This window comes from Coturnix japonica, chromosome 24 (genome assembly GCF_054131305.1).
Source record: "Coturnix japonica strain WE chromosome 24, WE-NBRP24, whole genome shotgun sequence".
NCBI lineage: Eukaryota > Metazoa > Chordata > Aves > Galliformes > Phasianidae > Coturnix > Coturnix japonica.
The window spans coordinates 2,691,836-2,714,675 of NC_140686.1; the positions used below are offsets into that span (position 1 = coordinate 2,691,836).

General features: G+C 48.8%; 1 protein-coding gene across 1 annotated transcript; it reads left to right on the forward strand.

The window, feature by feature from the left end:
* Positions 1-1,638: 1,638 nt before the first annotated feature.
* Positions 1,639-21,636, forward strand: LOC146757003 (zinc finger CCCH domain-containing protein 11A-like). Its single transcript, XM_085523297.1, has 4 exons — positions 1,639-1,672; positions 17,283-17,366; positions 17,542-17,805; positions 21,485-21,636. The coding sequence occupies exons 1-4, from the start codon at positions 1,639-1,641 to the stop codon at positions 21,634-21,636; spliced, it is 534 nt and encodes a 177-aa protein (XP_085379423.1).
* The last annotated feature ends 1,204 nt before the right edge of the window (positions 21,637-22,840 follow it).

Here is a 22,840-nt window from a genome sequence, read left to right on the forward strand (position 1 = left end):
CTTAGGTTGCAGAGCAAACGAGTTTGTTCTTTTTAGTAGGTTTAACAGTAATGTTGTTATCTGTGTTTGACTTGTCTCTTTTTTCACTTCTAGAGGATTGTCAATCGAGGCCTTGATTGAGTTATAATGGTTATGTTATTAATATAAGTAGTGTTGTTATTCTATAGGCAGTAGCTTGCTAATTAATAAAAAAGGGGGGGTCGCCGCGCTCCGACCCCGCAGAGCTCCACTCCATGCGGTACTTTGAAATAGGGATGACGGATTCCGGCCCCGAGCAGCCCTGGTTCTTTGAAGTGGGGTACGTGGATGGCGAAATCTTCGTGCACTACAACAGCTCCGGTCGGAGGTACGTGCCCCGCACGGGGACAAGTACCAGTGCTGCGTGGAGCACGCCAGCCTGCCCCAGCCCAGCCTCTACTCATGAGGTGAGTGAGGGGATGTGGGGCTGGGGGGCTCTGGGCTGCCCCTTCCCCTGCTGAAAGCCCTGCCTTCCCCCAGAGCAGTCACAGTCCAGCGTGGTGCCCAACGTGGTGGGGGTGGTTGTCGCCGTTGTGGCCATTGCCATCATGGCTGGCGTTGGATTCATCATCTACAGACGCCATGCAGGTAAAAGTGGAGGGGTGTAGGAGGACAGTGGGGGCTGTGGGGGGATTTGAGGCTCCCTCAGGAGCCCTCAGCCTGGCTGTGATGTGAACCTGTGCTGATGCATCTCTCTGTCTGCAGGGAAGAAGGAGAAAGGCTACAACACGGCGCCCAGTGAGTGATGAGGGCAGCGCTGTCCCCCACCTCTGCCCAGTGCCAGGGCAGCATTGGGGTCCCCGCTTTCTCCCAGGGTTCCCCTTCCTGGTGCTCAAAGCTGCTCCATGCCCCACAGCAAGAACAGGGCTGGGGGTCATGGCTGTGAGAGTCCTTCCTTGTTTTCTGGCTCCAAGCTTGCTTCCTGAGGTGTTTCTTGTGAGAAGACTCTCAATGATTTATTGAAGTGGCAAGTAATGGGTGCTACCGTGTGACAATCAATATCACTTTTTGGGTATTTGAATATTTGAAAGCACCTTCCTTGAGAGCTGTTTGCCTCCAGAAGAGTGCTCAGGACTGTTTATGAGCGGAAGATCTGGCCCGGGACTAAATAGCTCCAGCTTGGTGTGGGAAATCTGGGTAATGAAGCCATCGTGCCCTGTGAAAAACAGGATGCGGATGGGTATCCCTGCTCCCTCTTATCTGCTGGCAAGCCTCAGAAGATGGGAACAAAGGAATTTCTGCTAAGATCCCAGAGCCAGAAGCTTCCATTCCAAGGAGTGCTGACTCAACTACTTTGGATTCGAGCTGTCACTCCAAAGTGAGCTGACTTGACCACTTTGGACATATAAATAAGTTGGTGCTACCATTGGAAATTGTCATCGTGGTCACCATTAACAGAACAACGCCTGACGACCCACCACGACTGAAGACCAATGACTGAACTACAAACCTCGATGGATCCATGGTGGTGAATATCTCCCTCTTGCTTCCTACAGAGACTCCTTGCTTCTATTTCATATTTTTACTGCATTCCCTTCCCCATCACCCTACACCATAATAGCGTCCGTCCTCCCCTTCCCCATCTCCCTGATAAAGTCTTGTAATAAACTGGTCGGACCAATGTTTGAACCATTGTTTCTTAATCCCGCATCAGGTATATGTATATCAAAGAACCTTGCCTCCCTCCTACAAACTGGGCTGAGACAATGGCTCTTCTTACCTTACAGGCCAGGAAGGTGGAACCAGCAACTCGAGCACAGCTGCGGTGTGGGGCTGGGGGTTGGAAGGGTTCCCTGTGCTCCTTGTGCTCCTTGTGGTGCTGCACCAGGGCTGGGCTGGGACTCTGCAGGGAGCTGAGGGTTGGGATGTGAACGTGGCCCTATGGGACACCATCTCTTCTTCTTCACACAGGAAGTAACCAAACCGTCTGAGTGCTGTGCTTCAGCCTGCAAGGGGCCAACTGGCCACACGAGCATTTGGGGTCGGTGATGAACACAGCCCCATCCCCTCTACCTCTCACATCTCCCTCTGCTTCCTATGCTGTTATGCTTTTCCTGTGCTGTTTCTTGTGAAATAAAGTGTTGGGCTGTTCTGTGCTCAGCCTGCCTGCATTCTGCTCTGGGCCGTTGTCACGGGTTACTTAGATTTACCTATGCCTGTGACAGGGGAAGCCACCCCTGGGCCCCCCCTCCCGGGGCCCGGAAAGGAGGGGGAAAAAGGGAGTGGGATAAAACAGCGACAATCTAAGGAGGAAAAACTTATTTTACTAAATATGATACCGAAATACAAGATAACACAATATAATATAATTGAGGCTAACAAATTGAACGAAACAGAGAGAGAGAGTCCCCGAAAACCGAGAGGCCTACTGTGAACTCTAGGCAACACGGCTGGAACGCTTCCCACTCTCCGAGAAGTTCGAGAGAAGAAGGAGGGCACTCCAGCCTGGGAACGAGATTATACAGCGTCCTGGTCCCGTGACTTATCATTAACCCTGTTGTTCTCTGGGATATGTAGTCTTCTTCTGTGGACTGCACATTCAATAGAAGTATCCATACTTTACATGATGTTATGATGTGGAATACTGATAGCAAAATTACAAAACCATGACATTCCACCCCTTATTCTACATTATTACATCATGGTAAATATATATATACATATATATACACGTATGTAAAATTATGATAGCTAAACAGTAGAATTACATGTAACATAACTAAATGTACAACTATAATAACTAAAATACACTACACATGCAAACATATATACATATAAATACATAAAATTATTGACTGCACTCCCCCAGCATCAAATTCCCTTGTGGTACACACTGAACATCCCCATCCTTCTGCATTACCCACCAAGTGCACCCAGGTCCCTGGGCAAAGACAGTTCCACGGATAGGTTTGCCCTTTCCAGAAGCTGGAAGGACCCAAACAGCTTTTCCCAACATGTTCTTTACATGTACAACAGGGACCTTATCTCCTTCTACAGTGTGTAGGGGGCTAGATTGACTAGGACCATCACGATTGACAGATCCTCTAGTATTCACCAACCAAGTGGCTTCTGCCAGATTCTTCTCCCAGTGCTTAAATGTTCCGCCACCCATTGCTTTCAACATAGTTTTCAACAACCCATTATATCGTTCAATTTTACCAGAAGCTGGTGCATGGTAGGGAATATGATAAATCCACTCAATGCCATGATCTTTGGCCCAAGTATTTATAAGGGAATTTTTAAAATGTGTCCCATTATCAGATTCAATTCTTTCTGGGGTGCCATGTCGCCACAGGACTTGTTTCTCAAGACCTAATATGGTGTTTCGAGCAGTTGCATGGGGTACTGCGTATGTTTCAAGCCACCCAGTGGTTGCCTCTACCATGGTGAGTACATAACACTTACCACTGCGAGATCGTGGCAAGGTGATATAATCAACCTGCCACGCCTCCCCATATTTATACTTTTGCCACCGCCCTTCCTCCCAGAGAGGTTTCATCCTTTTGGCTTGTTTAATTATGGCACATGTTTCACAATCATGAATAATCTGCGCAATAGCGTCCATGGTTAAGTCCACCCCTCGGTCTCTGGCCCACTTATATGTCGCGTCTCTTCCTTGATGACCTGAGGTCTCATGAGCCCATCGAGCTAGAAATAATTCACCCTTATTCTGCCAGTCCAAGTCAATTTGAGCCACCTCAATTTTGGCAGCTTTATCTACCTGATGGTTGTTTTGTTGTTCTTCAGTAGCCCGACTTTTGGGCACATGTGCATCCACATGACGCACCTTTACAACCATATTCTTTGTTCGGGCAGCAATGTCCTTCCATAATTCAGCGGCCCAAACAGATTTACCCTTCCGTTGCCAGTTGTTTTGTTCCCACCTCTGTAACCACCCCCATAAGGCATTTGCCACCATCCATGAGTCAGTATAAAGATACAGCATTGGCCACCTCTCCCGTTCAGCAACATCTAAGGCCAGCTGGACAGCTTTTACCTCTGCAAACTGACTTGATTCTCCCTTACCTTCGGTGGCCTCTGCAACCTGTCGTGTGGGGCTCCACACAGCAGCTTTCCATTTGCGATGCTTCCCTACAATGCGACATGATCCGTCTGTGAATAGGGCATATTTCTTTTCATTTTCTGGTAATTCGTTGTATGGTGGGGCCTCTTTAGCACGTGATACCTCTTCTGCTGGTGATGTTCCAAACCTTTTATCTTCAGGCCAGTCCATGATTACCTCTAGGATTCCTGGACGATTGAGGTTTCCCATTCGCGCTCGCTGTGTAATCAGCGTAATCCACTTGCTCCAGGTGACATCGGTAGCATGATGAGTGGAGGGAACCTGTCCTTTGAACATCCAGTTCAGCACTGGCAGTCGAGGTGCCAAAAGGAGCTGTGTTTCAGTCCCGACTACTTCGGAAGCAGCCCGAACCCCCTCATACGCGGCTAAGATCTCCTTCTCAGTTGGAGTGTAGCACTCTTCAGACCCCTTATATGATCGACTCCAGAATCCCAGGGGTCGGCCTCGGGTCTCTCCTGAGGCTCTTTGCCACAAACTCCAAGTGGGGCCTTTCTCTCCAGCAGCAGTATAGAGGATGTTCTTTACATCCTGTCCAGTCCGTACTGGCCCCAGAGCTACAGCTCGGGCTATCTCTTGTTTAATCTGTTCAAAAGCCTGCTGCTGCTCAGGGCCCCATGCAAAATCGTTCTTCTTCCGCGTCACCTGATAAAGGGGGCTTACAATGAGGCTGTAGTTTGGAATGTGCATCCTCCAAAAGCCTACTGCACCCAGGAAAGATTGTGTCTCTTTCTTGCTAGTTGGTGGAGACATGGCAGTGATTTTGTCGATCACATCTGTTGGGATGTGACGACGTCCATCCTGCCACTTTATACCTAAGAACTGAATTTCCTGGGCAGGTCCTTTTACTTTGCTTCGCTTAATAGCAAAGCCGGCTTGTAGAAGAATTTGGATGATCTGCTCTCCTTTTGTGAAAACCTCTTCTGCTGTATCACCCCACACAACAATGTCATCAATGTACTGCAGGTGTTCAGGAGCACCACCTTGTTCCAGTACAGTTTGGACCAACCCATGGCAAATGGTTGGACTGTGTTTCCACCCCTGGGGCAAACGGTTCCAAGTATACTGAATGCCCCTCCAGGTGAAGGCAAACTGTGGCTTACATTCTGCAGCCAAAGGAATAGAGAAGAAGGCATTGGCAATGTCAATGGTGGCATACCATTTGGCTGCTTTTGACTCCAGCTCGTACTGGAGTTCCAACATGTCCGGCACAGCAGCGCTCAATGGGGGTGTGACCTCATTCAGGCCACGGTAGTCTACTGTCAGCCTCCATTCTCCACTGGCTTTACGCACTGGCCATATGGGACTGTTAAAAGGTGAGTGAGTTTTACTGATCACTCCCTGATTCTCCAACTGGCGAATCAAATCATGAATGGGGAGCAAGGAATCCCTGTTGGTGCGATACTGCCGTCTGTGCACTGTCTTTGTAGCAATCGGTACCTGCTGCTCTTTTACTCGTAGCAGCCCCACAACAGACGGGTCCTCTGACAGGCCAGGCAAAACAGACAGCTGCTTAATGTTGTCCATATCTACAGCAGCTATCCCAAAGGCCCATCGATACCCCTTAGGATCCTTGAAATGCCCCCTTCTGAGGTAATCAATACCCAGTATACATGGAGCCCCTGGGCCAGTCACAATAGGATGTTTTTGCCAGTCTTTGCCAGTGAGGCTTATTTCAGCCTCCAGCACAGTCAATTCTTGAGAGCCCCCAGTCACTCCAGAAATATGGATTGATTCTGTCCCTTCATGACTGGAGGGCATTAGGGTGCACTGTGCACCGGTATCCACCAGCGCCTTATATTCCTGTGGTTCTGATGTGCCAGGCCATCGAATCCACACAGTCCAATAAACTCTATTATCCCTTTCCCTCCCCTGACTGAGGGCAGGGCCCCTCTATTGGTTACCTGTGATGACTGGAGCAACTCCACTGGTGGTTGGTATGTCTAGTAGTTCTTTCACCCGTGCTCGTAGTGCAGAAGTGGGCTGATCATGCCACTTCCTCATGTCTTCTCCACGGTCACGTAGGTAGCGCCACATGGAAACACGCGGTGCAATCGTACTGTTGTTCTTTGCTCGAGCTGGGAAGCGTGTGCGTTTAACAGCTGAGACTTTTGATGATGCAGGTGAGGAGTAGGACTGGAATACTTTGATCAGATCCTTCATTAGACCTGGTGGCCCGTACGAGGATTGACCTTCATCAGTTGTTTCTGATACTATTACGGGATCATCATTACGATTAGTTGATGGAAACAATTTCTTGCACATTTCATCTACTCGGTTTTCTAGCCGTGAGATGGCAGAAACTGCGGCATGCAGTTGAGGGAGCTGCTGATCGGTGGTTTGAAGCATTATAATCAGCTCAACAACTCGGGGCCATCTGTCCACGAACCCTTTAGAACCTGTTACCAATGACTGTGCCATTCTCTCTGGTGCTGTACTTGTGATTTTCTGCCACATGTCAGGATCGGCCCTCACTCTCTCAGGGTCAAGTTCGCTTGGATCAGGGCTGTACAACATTTTCGCCATGGCCAATTCCCTCAGGCGCTGAATACCTTTTTGGACGGTATTCCAACTATCAAATTTAGGCTTCAAAGCATCCTTATAGGGGTACCTTTCTCTCACAGCTTCTAACAGCCGCAACCAGAGAGTGGCAGCTCCATCCGAACATCTGCTAATCCCTCTGTCGATACCTGCATCTTGGGCAATGTTTCCTAGTTGGCGAGCTTCATTACCATCTAGAGACAAGCTGTTGGCCCCGTTGTCCCAGCAGCGAAGCAACCAAGCAAGGATACCTTCATCTTGACGCCGTGTGAACTCCTTTCTTGAGCCTTGGATTTCAGTCAGCTTCAGAGGTCGACAATAGGTGATTTCCTCCTCATCATCAGTCTCTTCTTCATGCCTCTTGGTTTTTGCCTTTGCTTTTTTCGGTACTGCTCCATGCCCGGCACCTGGGTCTTCTGCAGCCCCCCCCTGTGCTTCTCCTTCTTTTCGTTCTAGACGCGTGGACACCCGTTTCCATTTCTTGCCTTCCACAGGGGCAACTGATATTGCTACTGATGCCTCCTGTGACTGATCAGAATTAACTTGGGCTTGAATCTCAGATCGGAAACTCTCTCTCTCCAGAATAGTATGATACAAAGCACGGTATGCATAAGCCAAACCCCACATAAGGTTTACCTCCTTAGATCTCTGACCCAAATACTCACTTAATTTCTTAGGGTCCCTTAGGTGTTCAAGAGTGAAATCCCATGACACTGCGGGTCCCCATGCTTCTAAGACTTTTCCTAAACCTTTCCATATTCCCTGCCAGTCATCATTCTCTGGTTCTGGAGGAGACTTCCGCATAGAACGAATGCATAGGAACATATATGCATTCATTAATAGTGATAACATGGATGCAAGTATGAACCCTATCTCAGTTATTGAAAGGCGTGTGGAAATCTGAGAGTACAACCTAAATAAAACGGGTTTTTTTAGCCTGTACAATGAATTAAACATGGTGGTGTTTGTAAAATTGCCTGTTCCATCTGGGATGCAAGTACTTGTAAGATTCGCAATTCCATCTGGGATGCAAGTGTTTGTAAGATTCACAATTCCATCTGGGATGTAGGTGCCAAAATTCTGACCATACCACATCTCATAAAAGTACCAGGCAGGTGTCTCCATCAGTATCCACCTTATTAGGCTATATACCTGCACAATTCCACAACACCAAATTATGGTGTTAATAGTTGACCAATACTTTAAGAAGATCATAATTGCTTTCAATCCCTTAAACAGAGCAACTGGGATGAAGAGTGGATTCATAGCTGGCAGGCTCTGTAAAAGTCAGAGCTAGCTAGCTTTGCTCTAAGGGAGAAAGAAATCCCTTTGTTTTCTACACAAAAGTTAGATAGCAGTGCTGAGAATGTACAGCAGCCCTTAATGTTGACAATTTGTCTGGTATTTCAAGGTCACGTTCTCAGTGAGCAGCTACGAAAAGATAACACTCCCCTAACGAAGCTCTTTAAGAGTAAAGAGAGAGTTGTTCTAAAAGCTAAAAAGCTCTATGCCCGCATCCTCCACCAAAAAATCTGTCACGGGTTACTTAGATTTACCTATGCCTGTGACAGGGGAAGCCACCCCTGGGCCCCCCCTCCCGGGGCCCGGAAAGGAGGGGGAAAAAGGGAGTGGGATAAAACAGCGACAATCTAAGGAGGAAAAACTTATTTTACTAAATATGATACCGAAATACAAGATAACACAATATAATATAATTGAGGCTAACAAATTGAACGAAACAGAGAGAGAGAGTCCCCGAAAACCGAGAGGCCTACTGTGAACTCTAGGCAACACGGCTGGAACGCTTCCCACTCTCCGAGAAGTTCGAGAGAAGAAGGAGGGCACTCCAGCCTGGGAACGAGATTATACAGCGTCCTGGTCCCGTGACTTATCATTAACCCTGTTGTTCTCTGGGATATGTAGTCTTCTTCTGTGGACTGCACATTCAATAGAAGTATCCATACTTTACATGATGTTATGATGTGGAATACTGATAGCAAAATTACAAAACCATGACAGCCGTGCTCAGGGTTGGGGTGGATGAGGGGACCTCTCCTCATCCCTCCTCCCCCCACCCCACACTCTTTGCCCATTGCTCCATTTCACACTGCTGCTCTCCTCCTCCCCTTTGCACTCCCTGTGCTATCTGCAACGCTTTGGCATGAAGACGTGACTGGAAAGTTCATCCAGTATTGGGCTGAGCTGTGCTTCCCCCCCATAACCCACAGTGCTGCCACAGCCACATTCTGAGGGCAGACACCCAGCTTCCATAACCAACCATGCACTGAGGCTGAGCTGCCCACACCCCACGTCCCAACCTGCTCCTCTACAAAACATCTCCGCTTTATTCCATACAAATCCCAGAGCATCCCACTCTTCCCATCCTGCAGCGGGGAGCGGAGACAGCCACAGCTCCCCATGTCCCATCGCATCCCACTCCAGCTGCACTGTGGTCCTCAGTGCTGCAGCAGCCGGCTGTAGGATCCACAGCGGGTCCTCAGTTCGGTGGGTGTCCCCATCTCAGCCATTGTGTAATGCTCTGGCACCACAACATGGTCTGCCTTCTCCAGCATCCGGGATTGATGGCTGATGAGCAGCATTGACTGGTCCCCCCTGTTGGGCATTGGGTAGGTTTGTGGCGTGGCATTAAGCTGGTACATTCGGTGTTACACACTGTGTGTGAGTCCCGTCTGTTCCCATGTGCGGAGGCACGGTACTTTCACACAGCAGCCTTGATTTGTCGCCGGATCGGGAGGCGACAGCCTTCATGTCAGAAATGTGGACAAATGCTTCTGTTGTCTGAACCGTCTCTTGGCCCTCAGCACAATGATGCGCTGCCTTTCCAACCCTTCACAGCACTGCTAGGTGCCAAGTGCTGTGCTTTAAGTCTGTTGTACGATGAGTGGCAGCAGAGACTTTCCAAGTGAAATGCTTCATGCTGTAGATAAACAACAACAACAAATACAGCTGGGTTAATGTGGTCGTCTTCCTCTGGCATATTAGTTGAAGCAAAAAAGAAAATCCCCATCCCTTCTTGCTGGTGCTCTTGGCCACCCCCAGGAAAGGCTGAGAACCACTTCCAGGTCCTTTCCTTAGAGCCTTTGATGCAGAGGGTCCCCACAGATTCCATTCCAAGATCTCCCTAAGCCTCCCTGTTTCCTACAGCTGTAGGCACTGATCCTAAAACAGCTGGGCTCTGTTTCCAGCCTGTGGGACCCCAGGAGTTCCTCACACCATCTTCTGCAAAGCCAGAGCTGCCCACAGTCCCCCACAGCCACTCTTTCCACTACATACATCAGGGTGCGGATGCAGCGCGCTGAGTCCCGGATGTTTTACACTTTGATGTACAACGTGGACACGGTGAACACCAACCCCGTGTGGCTGCAGTACTTGATGGAAACAACATTATTTGGGTGACCCTTGAGGGAAGCAATTTCCTGACCCGTCACCAAGTTCCACATTTTACAGCTCCGGTCTGTAGGAAGAAGAACGTGACTGAGAGAGTTGGGCTGGGGAGTTCCTCCGTGGCGTGGAGGCACCGACTCCTTCCCAAGCGCTGCCTCCCACCACCCACAGCTCCACTCCAGGGCAATGGAGCCAGCCTGCTCCAGCACCTGGACATCAAAACGCAGGGACAGGGGAGCAGCCCAGAAGGAGCCATCCCTGCCATGCACCCCAATTCCCCACGCCAGCCTGGGGAGATCTATGAGAATAGCACATAAAAAGCCAACAGCCCCCACACCTGTTCTGTCCAACATATACCTTTTTAGGCAGTGAAAAGCAGTTCATCAGTGGCATCCAGGCAGAGCACAGGCTTGGTGTGTCCTTCTGCCACAGAGACGCACTGCAGTGGGGCTGTCCTGGAATTCTGCTGCCACCCACTGGATTAATGATGCCCCCTGCATGGGAAAGAAAGAAGGTGGGGTAGGTATGTGGAAAGGCACAGCACTGTAAGGTCCTACAGGCATGGGAAAGCACGAGCTGCCTCACCCCCAAGCATCTTCCACTTCCTGGTAGGGCAATGGGCCCCTCCATCTGAACTCAGGCATATCTGAGCAATCATCTTCATGGAAAACCTTGGCATCTCCCCACTAGCAGCCCCTGCCTAACGGCTCTGCCCAGGTGACACAGACTGTGAGACGTGATGCTCACGGCCTCTGCTCTGAGCCAGGAAACTCAGCTCATTGGACCTCAGCTCAGTTGAGGACAAACTGCACTTTCTCCATCCTGAAGCTCTGCCAGGAACGCTTCATTAGACCAATTTCATGGCAGTTCCTTCAAGCTGCCAGCCAGCCCATGGTTGGCAAAGTTTGGAAACGGAGCTGTACTCCTTTTAAAACCAAAAGGATGACAGGGGGCAGCACTGGCATTTGCACCCAGCACCCTGTCCCTGATGCTGGCTCAGAGGATCCATCCTCACCAAACCTTTTTCCAAGGGACGCCCTGCAGGCACCTCATCCCTCCGGCCACAGCATCTGCCAATCACTTCCACATCAGAGTGTTCAGAACACTGAGGTCCAGCAGCCCCACTGCTGCAGTCCTGAGCTTTGTGGACACCAGCAGCTCTTTCCTGCTGGCATTCCAAGCGCCGCCTGGGGCTCTGAGCTATGCTAAATCTTTTCCTATGAGTAGGCAAAACAAGGCAGGAGGCTGGAGAAGGGCAGGCCCAGGGCTGCATGAGGTCTGCATTAGTCAGGAGGGTGAAGGTAAGCTCATTAATTCGGGTTTCGAAGTCACATGAGTGCGATCTCCTTCTCAATTAGCAGCTTTGCTCACACATTCAGCAGCTCTCCTCTGACCCCTAGTGTTGCTACTGGTCTCGAAGTGACACCGAGACCAAAGGGGAATCCCGGCTCCCCAGGGTGAGATGCGATCAGAGCAAACAGCTCAAGGCGACAAAGCACACACGCGCCTGGAGCCGTGTATCCAGTGGTTGCTGAGAGCAGAGCACCCATCAGCACCAGAGGTGCTCCTAAAGGGCAATGAGAAGGTTGTCCTTGCACTGGGACAAACTCAGGAGCACATTCACCCCGAGGCTGAGCTCTGCACAGCAGTGACTTGGCTTCTGGGGCAGAGAGCTCTGCTCACACAGGACCCAGCACTGCAGAGATACAGCCAAGAGTGGGGAACGCCTGCACGTGTTTCCCTGGAAGAAGCTTGCAAGAAAAACACACTGACAGTGCACAGTGTTGCTCACCCCAGCATTACTGTCCTGCTGGAGAGCCAGGGATGGGACAGGACATGCTGACAAGAAATGACACAGAGTGTGTGATGAGGACCTCAATCTGCTTATTATGTGGATAATGCGGAGAGGTCTGGCTGACGGAGCTTCTCACTGTGTGAGTCGGTCAGCATTAGAGAAAGCCAGCATGGAGTTCTGTGAGCTTTTGCAGGGGACGAAGAGGCGCAGAAGCTGCTACCCACCTTTGCTGCTCTTAGAAAGTTAACTGAGAGAATTGGAAGGGAGACCATCAGCTGACCAAATGGACACCAATAGGTCAGGTCCTGATCAGACCCGACGGAGGGCCATGGCTCCCAGACCCTATGCCACTCCTTGTCAAGGGCAGGAAACACGTCTGTGTCGGGACCCCAAGTGGGCCCTGCTGGCTGCCGGCACGTTGGGTTAAGCCGGCACCAAATGACGAGCCATCCTGTGCACCGTGAGGATCCGAACATCTCAGCACCAGTTTTGGTCAACAACTCCTTGGTTAATGTCTCCAGTGCAGCCAGTGATTTGACGTCAGCACTGGGCAGCGGCTGCTGGTAACGGCACATGAGACAGCGTTGCTCCCAATGTGCCTGAAGGTCCGAACTGGGAATCCAGCCTTCATGCCGGACTGATAGTTCGTGAGAGGGGGAGATCTTGTTCCTGGATAGTCCCCCAGTGGTGGACATTCAGAACGATTCTGCACAGCCAATATGTTTTTGTCTTCTTATTTGGTTATGGAGTGTGACATTATAATGCACACTGGACAGAACTGGATTGCCACGAAGATTCTGTACAATAGTGTTACATTGAACTTGGAGAAGTTGTAACTCCATTGTGTACTGTGCTGTTATCTTGAACTTGAATGCACCGTTCTCTACAAGTTGACTAAGTGTTGCCATACAGCATTTCACAATTTTTAGGCAGATTGCTGTTGTGTGCTTTCAGGTTTGTAGTCACTGCAGCTGCATCTCTTTGGTATGTTATTATGACAGTTTCATTGTTTTTCGCATATGTTTAATGATTGATTCATTTGCGGAATAGCCTTAAATGTGCAAATCACCTTTGGGGTAACAGGGAGTATGCAGGGGAACCTTTACAGGGGCTGCAGATAATAAAGAGGGGGGAGATGTTGGGTATTGGGCAGGTGGTGCCTGCATGCACCAGCAGTGGAGTCATGGAGGTCATGGGTATCTGATAGGGGTGGTCACCTGTACCACTATATAGGGTTTGTGGCGCGGCATTAAACTGGTACTTTCAGCGTTACACACTGTGTGTTCTGGTTAGCATTTGGGCTGCTGTGCTAACAGATGTGTCTGGGCTTATCTTGTTTTAAAATGGAAGGGCTCGTAAGGAGCAGAGGGATGTGAGGTATTTCTAGTCCGCTTCATGCTCCCGATTCCAGAACCCTTCCAATTGTGAGGAAACAGAAGTGCTGAGCTGTGTGCGTGTTCCAGGGTGCGGAGTCCAGTGACAGTTGGTGCCCGGCGTCTGTGCGGGGCAGCACCGAGGTTGTTAGAAGCATAGGAATCTGCCAGAGAGGAATCTGATGTGAAGGTACTAAAGGTAAAAGGCAGCATTTCTATCAGTATTGGAGGAGGGAAGGGAACTTTGTCCTTAAGTGCTGTTTTTGTTCCCTTTGTCATGCAGTCAATCCAGCAACTAACTTGAGAACCCGACTTCTCCTCTCTTTAGTTTAGATTTGGGGAAATTCCCTGGGAAAAAAAGAAAAATAAAAAAAAAAATTCCTCGAAAATTCACTAGTGTCTGTGTGAGTAAAAGGTTCCAACTTTTATTGACTATCGGAAATTCTTAGCTCAGAAATGTGCAGCACATTAATGAAAGAGTTCTGAATCACTTGAATTTGATCTTCTGTCTGGCCTGGTTGCAGGTTTTACTGCATTTGGTACCTTAAAAAAAAAAAGCAACAAAACAAATCTAAAATATCAAAATATTTGATTTTTACATCAGAAGAGAAAAAAAAAAATGAACCAACCCAAACCCTTGTTGTGGCTGAGCAGAACGTGCTGCAGCTCCATGCAGTGCTGAGTTACAGTATACAGGCACATGTGTGTGGATTTGTGTATTGATACGCACTGGCATGCTTTTGCTGTACAGGTAATAAAGACGGAGGATGGTTTTTGTGGATTCTTCAAAGGTGAAGAATCCTTGAAGACCAGAAATTCCAACTTACAGAATTTGACATAGGCAAAGTGAGGAGGAAAATTCTTTCTAACCTGTTATAATTAATTCACGGATTCAGTGTTGGTTCGGCCTACAGGAGAAGTGAACTGCAAAGCTTTGAAGATCACTGTATTTGCTGAGGTTGTCCAGGTGGTTGAGCTTGAAGACCTGCAGAGGTCAGACAAATGTGTTGGGGTTACTCACTGCTGTCACTCGTGGTGTTGAAGGAGGGGCTCCATTGGAGGGCTTGCAGCCGTGCAGCCCAGGGACTCCGTGCTGAGTCAGGGTGATGTTACTAGAGTTTGACCAGTGTTGAGGAGGGCAATGTTTTGAAACAACTGCTCCTGAGAGACTGATTGAATGAAGAGAACAAAGCTGGGAAGACGGGTGGGCATTCCTCATTCTTTTCTGCTTGTTGGTGTTTTGCTTAGGGTTCCTTTTCAAAAGAAGATTTCACTGATCAAGACTGTAGAAGACTTTCAGTCCAAGGAAGCACGAGCCAGCTCTTTGAGCAGCACAGGAAGAGCTGCACAGAGATCCCCGAGACCAGAACTGCTTCTGTGCGCTCGTCCAGCATGTCGATTAAAGGAAATGATTGCTATTTCTACTTCTATTCCACTTGTAAAAAGGTCTGCTTGGGTTTTTTCCTTCATTTTTTCTTTCTTTCAGTTCTGAAGTTAAGAGGAATGGGTAGAATAAGTAGAAGTATTACTGGTCTTCAGCAAACTTCATAACTAATTGCATTGTACAATAGAGCAACTCGCTAAAAATGAGCTCAAAGCATGGCCAGTTCTCAGGCTGTACTATTTCATTTTCCTCTCTTGGTTTCCATTGGGTTACAGGGAGACAACTGTCCCTTCAGGCACTGTGAAGCCGCTTTGGGCAATGAAACCATCTGCACGCTGTGGAAGGAGGGCCGCTGCTTCAGGAATGTCTGCAGGTTCAGGCACATGGAGATCAGTGTGAGTGTTGGCTCCTCAGAGTTTATCACCAAACCCACTTCTCATTTCTTTAGGTGGGCTGAATGTGCTTTTGCAGATTAGGTTCATTTGCTTTGAAATGATGATGGTTCCTACGGTTAAGAATAGGGGAGGAAGCAGAGGGAAGAGAGCTCAATGGCATTGGTATATCATAGCAGAATATTCTTGTAGTTGATACCAACAGTGTTCTATCAACAGATACTAAAGAACCACATCAATCAGACAAGCATTCTGCAAGGTGTGTTAGTTTAACCCCTTCTAAACTGGTGTCCTCACCCACAGAATGCTAGGAAAGCTCAGTGAGCCTGGTGCTCCCAGCCTGCGCACTCTTCAGAGTGGTGTTTGAGTGCTGCTTTGTGGCAGTCTGCTCACTGGCACCATCTGGAGCTCAGTCTCCCTTTGCAGATCTTAGGTCCACGTTACCATCAGCTCTTCTTCCTTTCTGTCTTCAGAAAAAACGCAGCATGATTTCCTGCTACTGGGAGAACCAGCCAGCAGGCTGCCAGAAATCCAACTGTGCCTTCCATCACACCAAGGGACGTTACCTCAATGGGGTTTTCTTTCCACCAAGCCAAAGTGAGTTTGTCTTTTTTAGGTACGAAAGATTAACTCTATTACTCACAGGTGGGTATAGTGTCATAAAGAACGCCAGGTAACGTTCACTTGTGAGCTGATAGATAGGTTCAGAGCTGAACTTTGTGCGCTTCTGATACCTCAGTTTTATCTTGCATGCTCAGCTTCTCTCTGCTCCTGTGGCCTTTGCCTTGCAGGTTGTTCTCCTGCATTTAAGCTTTTACTGGGTGTCAGGGAGATGAATGTTGTGTAGGGGGGGATTTCTTTGTTCACAGAGAAGCCATTTGGATGGGCAAGTGGAGACTCAGCATTTATCTGTGTGGGTTTTCAGCCTTGCCTGCCATCTTTGTGCAGTGGATAATCTGATTGAATTCCTACCGCATAACTGAAGAGACTGATTTTCTCTTTGCTTGTACAGACCAGCTTTCTAAGGAGGGAGAAGAAACAAAAACACCTGTCCAGCAACCAGCTGAAGAAAACCATCTTGGATTGCAGATAATTTCCACTACAAAATCTGATGCTGATACAAAACAAGGTATTCCAGGATTAATCAGAAGCACTTGCCAATTAACTCCAAAGCAATTCATTGTACAAACACAACAGAACATAGGGTTGCTGAATGGAATCAGCTATTTCCATGATCTTGTTCCTACCTTGTAACTTCATGTGCCTTTCAGATTAGGAAGGTAAACTCCTTTGTTTACATCATTAGAGCAAGACGAGGCCACAGCATGGAGTTTAAGTGCCTGTATGTGCATCTTTTCAACCAGTGGTGAAAGCCACATTTGCTGATAGAGGAATCTAATGTCATATGGATGGGATAAAGTAAGGGATAAAGCCTACTTTTAATATCCAGAAGGATGAAAGGAGGGCAGCAGACAGACATCAGGTCCATGGTGCTCTTAGCTGTGGGGAGAGCTGACAGGGTTTGTTCTGCATGCTTCTGAGCAGGAGGCAGTTTGCAGAGCTGTGGTCCTCAGCGTGTGCCTCTGTCCCTCGGTCTCATTTACTGCTCTGTGTTCCCAGATGACAGTTTGAATGCTGGAATAAAAACACTTGGATCAGAAGGACCTTCAGGAGCTCCTGCTCATCGGCTCAAATCTCAGATTGTTCGTGTGCCTAAGAAGGAGAATGTGCGGACACTGGTCAGCACTGTGATGCTGCCTGCAAAGCAGGGTAATGATGAGTACCTTTGCTTCCATTTGGTGGCTCCTAAGTGGAATGGAGAAATTACAATTGGGACTTACCCTGAGTGCATTACAGTTGCAATATTATTTTGTGTCAGGGCTGTCAAAGTGGTGTCTTTTGGTTGTATTTGTTTTGGGTGGGAAATGGGCTCACAAGACAGTAATTCTGTTGGTTTCTGTCAAATAAGCACTTTGTTTTTCTTTGTTTTAGGGGAGGTGCCTGTGAGTCAACCGAATACTGCTGATAAACCTGGAAAACGGAAATCCTCTGTAGGTAAGGGCTGCTTGTGAGCTGCTGTTTGGCTGCCTCCACGTAAATGGGAGGGCAGTGCTGAAGCAGGAGGGAGGAAAGTGTGTCGTGGGTCTGTGATGACTCCAAGTGGCACACAAGTGTAGCAGCTGAAAGGTGAATTTGAGAACATACACTTGGAGAAACCAAAGTTTGTGGTTGACTTGTAAAAATCTTTCTCCAAAGGAATTATCTTAGGAATGTTGTTGTTTTCTCTCTGTAGCTGATGTCAGTGGCCTTCCGCTGAAGCGCAGCCTCGTAGAAAGGCTGGGGAAGAAGATCGAGGTTGACAGAGCACCAAGGAGAGGTAAATGGTCATCGGTGTTTGCTGCACAGATTCTCTAGGCTTTCTGCTTATTCTTTCTCAGGAGCGTTGTTGTTGGGAACACGTATATTCTGTAATATTATGACAAATCTGGAAACTTGAGCTCTCGTTGTAATTTCTTGTAATCCTTATGCTTCTCCTTTCTTGATGATGACAGAGAAGGGTGCCAAGCCAGCAGGGGAGATCTGGAAGAAGAGACGACTGGAAGAAGAGAAGCAAAAAGGAGAAGAGGTTCTTACTGAGAAGAGATCTAAGGATAAGCGCAAGAAGAAGAGAATTTTCCCTCCACCTGAGCCTGGTAACGTGAAACTGGAAGAGCCACCGCTTAAAATCAAGCGATTGGAAGAAATGCATATTAAAAGCTTAGAAGAAATCAAGCAGGAGAAAGCCCTGCGGATGCAGCAGATTGCAAAGCCAGCAGGTAATGAGGTGTTTCACTGTCTGCTCTGCTGAAGTGCTTCCCCTGTCAAGCAAATGGAGTTTGCTTAGAATTGCCTGGGCTGTTTCTTACCAAATGCAAAGGCAGGAAGTGCCAGGATGTCCATCCATGTGTTTTTCCATGGAATCCGTGGTGTCTGCCTGCTTCATTCTGGAGAATTCATTCGCTGTGAGGTTTTGAAATTCAGTTTCTCCTGTACTTTCTTTCTGCCATGTTTTTGGTGTGGCATGTTCTGTGTGTTGACACCAAGGTTATCTTCATCTTTGGCGTGTTGCTTGTTTTAATATGTAAATGTGTTTGTAAAGCCAGGATTGAGTTTTTAACATGGGGGCCAACCTCTGTCAGTAAGGTCAGGGGGGTGAGTTATTCATTGGGGAGGTGAGAGAGGCTTTGTGAAGAGACAGCATGTGAAGGAGGGAAGAGCTTGGATACTGTATGGACTGCGAGATGTCGCCTCTCTCGTGTTCTTTGTTATTGAATGTGAGGAAATAAGCACATGGAGGAAACACTGGCACTCAGGTTTCTTTCTATGCTTGCTGTTGACCAAGTGATTTTCTTTTTCCTTGTTTTAAAGCACCTGGAAGAGAAGAGGAAAAGACTGTGGAATGGAGCAGGGCTGCTCCCAAAGCTGTCTCTGCACCCGCAGAGGTGAGTCCCTTCTGTAGATGACACAGTGACACAATTTCTTCACATGTTCTTGCGTCTCACTGCTCACCATGTGCCACCATTATGTGTGCATTCCTACCTTCCTGCCTTTGGTGAAGAGCTGCAGCCATGTTTCACAATCCTGGTACTTTCAATGGCTTTCCCAGACAGCTTTGCACTCCTCAAACTCAGAATTGATCTGATTGTATCTGGCAGTGAGGCAGTAACCCTGCTGGCACCAGGTACAACTTGTGAGGTTAACGTGGGAGCACTGGATACAAAAAGGTCACGATGGCCTCGTGTTCAATGAAATCAGACTGTGGGTGGATGTTGTGTAGGGGAACAGGAATGACTTTCTGTTGCTCAAATAGAATGTGGTGTGTAACAGCTCTAGCACTGTGCTGATTTAAACGAGCACTGAAGAAGCCTCCAGCTAAAAAAGCAGCTTTGGTAAGGAGGGGAAGAAGTGTCAGTGCTGTCCTCGTCAGGCTGATACTGAGATACAACTGCTGCAGAAAGTGTGGAGAACTGAAATGTTCTGCAGGTTTCCTTTCAAAGCAGTCGCTTTGTGCAGGATGCTGGATGAATGGCAGTGTGCGCACAATGCTCTGCAGCCCTGTGATTCCTTTGTGGTGTGAAGGAATTTGTCCATTAATGCTGCATTGTTAAAAAGACCTGAGGTGCTCTGCAGCCTTCACGTGGTTGTTAACATCCTTCAGGAGCCCCTTAGCCCCCGTGTTGGGTTCAGGATCAGCAGTGCTGAAGGAGAAGCACTGCAGAGGAAGGATCTCCTGAGCAATCTTTATCTTTCTTTGACTTTGTCTTCCTTTCTTTGACTTTGTCTTCCTTCTTCCCAGACTGCTGCTCCAGCCCTGCCGGAGGTCAGCCTGCTCACCAAGGCTGTAGAAGATGACACTGAAAAGTTCATCTCGGAAATCTCAGGAGGGGAAATGGAAGCAGAAATTGACTTGGACCTGGAGAAGGATGAGGATGATCTCCTTCGTGAACTTTCTGAGATGACTGACTGTTGAACTGCGTAGTAGTTATTATAGTATGTTAAAAAAAAAAACAAAAAACACAAACAAACAAACAAAAACCCAAAAAAACAACAAAAGAACAACAACAAAAAAAAAAAAACCTTTAATTTAATAAAAACCTTTTCTTTTTGGTTGGATACCCCAGGGTGATACTTTACTAAAGGAGGCTTCACAATAATGAGTCTTAAAGCACAGCTGAACTGGTATAAGATTGGCAGACTGCATTCCATTGTCCTGAGTTTTCCTGCTGGTCAGAGTTGAGGCCCTGTGCATCCATTCCCTGATCCTGGTTGGCTCCTTTCAGCAGCAAGAGGACAAAGCAGTTCTGTGACAGCCCAGAAGGACGTCCATCTGTGTGCTGCAGTGCCTGGCAATTGATCTCCTGATTCAGTGACGCTCTGAAGGCTTCAACCTCAAGCTCCTTCCTTCCTCCTCCCTTGGCCATGCTCAGCGTTGGGTGCAGCTGGAAGCTTCTTCGGTGCTCCCATTTCTCGGGCAGTCCCCATGTCTAGCCTGGAGTTCTGCCAGCTCTTGAGTATTTTTGGTGTATGCTTTTGTTTATGACTTGAATCCTTTAAGGCAACTTAATGACAATGTGGGGGTGGGAGGGAGCAGAATTATTCTTTTGTTTTGGACCAAATGTGCCACCAAGGCGGGGGGTGCTCCCTGCCTTCCAGTTATCAGCAGTGATGCAGCAGCAGTGTGAGAAGCGGGAGCTGCACGCCACTGCTGTGTTATTCCCTCCTTTCCCTTTTGCTGGATTTCCAGTGCTGTTTGCTGGCAGAGCTTGATGCTGTGCTGATGATTTCTGGAAGCCAACACATGTGCGCTTCGCTTGTCTCAGTTCAGTGTGCAGCCATCCCAGCCCTGCTGTGGGCACAGTGCAGCCCTGGCCCTGCTGGAGGACGCCGTGGTGACTCTGTGCTTCAGCAGGGTATTGAGTGGTTTTCTGCTGACTCTGGGTGGGACTGTGCCCATGTCGTGTCTGCCACTGTTACTGTAAATATTTTATCTTTTCCTTTTGTATTTGCCTTCTATTTAAGATATTGTATGAACGTAGTCAGGCTCCTCTGTTTGTGCCGGCGGCTCTCAGCTGTGTTTTTAAATAAACCTGGCACAGGACAGCAGTGCTGTACGTCTGCCTGCAGCTCTTGGAGGGAGCAGGAGGGGAGCCAGGAGTGCTGCTCCAGCAACATCCTGGTGCTGCTGCCACCAGGGTTACTGCTGTGCTGCTGTTATGAGCTCCATGGAAGAGATGAGCTCCAGCACGGCCTCCTCACACTTATTTGGCTCTGAAGCCTTCAGTTGCTATTGGCCGTGGCACATTCCATGCAGTGTGAATCTCTCTAACAGACATAACTGTATCAGTGGAATTGTGGGGGCTGGGAGGGAGGACACAGTGCTGCTGAGAGCAGGGCCAGGCAGCCCAGCATGCTCAGCACCACAGCCAGGTGAGGCTGGCAGTTCAGTTACAGGTGTGTGTGCAGCTGGTCACCACTCAGCCTCCCCCATTGCAGCTCCCCGTGTCCCACAGTTCCCCCATCCCCGTTCTCCCGCTGTCCCATTGTCACCCTGCCACACCACTGCTGTGTGCACTAAACCTTTATTGCCCCCCGAAGAGGTCCTCATTGTACACCACCTGCGCCCGCTTGTCGCGGTGTGAGCCCTTGGCACTGTTCTTTACGGCTGTTGGGGCACAGGATGGGGGCAGGGACTCAGCACTGCTGGCACCCCCACACCGTCCCTGTGCCCCCCCAGTGCCCCCCAGCTCACCTAGGGATCCCCAGAGCCTGGTCAGCTGATTCCATCTTCTTGTAGGTGACAAAGGCACAGCTGTGTGGGGGTGAGGTCAGCACAGCTTCCACCCCATTCAGCACCACCCCACAACAGATGCACCCATACATCACTGACTCACCCACAGCTTTGCCCACGCCCCCTGCCCCTCTGCCCATCCTGCTCTCGCCTCCCCCGCTCCTCAGCCTCCGGCTCCTGCTCCCAGTCCAAGCGGCTGTCGCACTCTCCCCTCTCAGGGGGGGGTCCCCACGTCCCCCACCAGCTTCAGGGTCCCGCAGGTGCTTGCTGGTGCAGACGAAGCTGGTTTGAAAAAATTGCGGGGGCGGAGGGGGGGTGAGCAAAATAAACACAGAGTGAGGGCACAAATATGGGGGAGAGAACAAAATAAAGGGATAGGAACCACAAATAATGAGGTGGGGGCAATAAAGAACTGTGGGGGGGGGGGGGGGATGGCACTCACCTCTCATCGGGGTACCATCCCGTTCTCTGCCATCCACGATGTTGTGGGAAGCTGTGGAGGAACTGCTCAAATGTATTCTCTCTAAGACAGGGGAGCAGGTATCTCCTAAATGCATATCCAAGCTGGTAAAATGGGCTCATATGAATGGACACCTTCAGGAGGTGGCACTGATGTTCACTGTAGCCGAATGTCGAGAAATAGTCGACCATATGTAGGACTTTGTTATCTCCAAAAATAAGGAATACAAAATAAATACACTGAAGAATATGCAAGCCGAGCAGCAGATTGCTGCTGCTGTGGTACAAGCTCTATCCGGACCTAGTGCTCAGTCAAGGTCAGAGCTTGACTCCCTGTTACCAGGAGGTTCGTACTCTGTTTGCTCATCAGCCTCACAAGTCAGGGCTGCCGCAGAAGCCCTGAATAATCCCCCGTCCTCGACCTCTTCAACGTCTCTGGCAGATCCGGTTTTGGCTGGTGAGGAAGGTGCGGTGGGGGGGGGCTGAGGGGTGTGCAGAGCAGCAAGAAGCTCCTGAGAGTGAAAGCGACTCGGATAATGGTGGGAATGAGAAAGCGTTGGAGGAACATAATAAAACATTAACTGAGGAGCTGCAGGACTTAGAACTGCGTACGAAGGAGGCATCAGTCTCTTCGAGCGTTTCACCGATGTCTTTACAGCCCCTGTCTATGCGATTCCCCCCCACACGTAGCGATCCTCCACCTTTGCGTTGGTCTGGAGTCATTAGAGACATGATATTGGAGGGACCGTGTCAAGCTGTGTTTCAGCTCGCTTGCCCGCTGATAGACGATCAGCAGGGAGCTGCTCGGTGGGAAGTGCATCATTGGAAATTGTTACAGCAGGCTGGTAAGACTGTGACTGACTATGGGATACGATCTGAAGCTTCTAAGCAAATCATTCAATGGATTTTCACTGAGGATACTCATATGACACTAGACACTTCTAATCTTGTGCGGTTGTTACTAACACCACCAGAATACGTTGTTGGTCTCATCTCAAGGCAGAAAATAGCATCCAGCCTTTATAGTAACTGTGTTGTGTGTTTCTTTCCTAGTGGAATTGCTT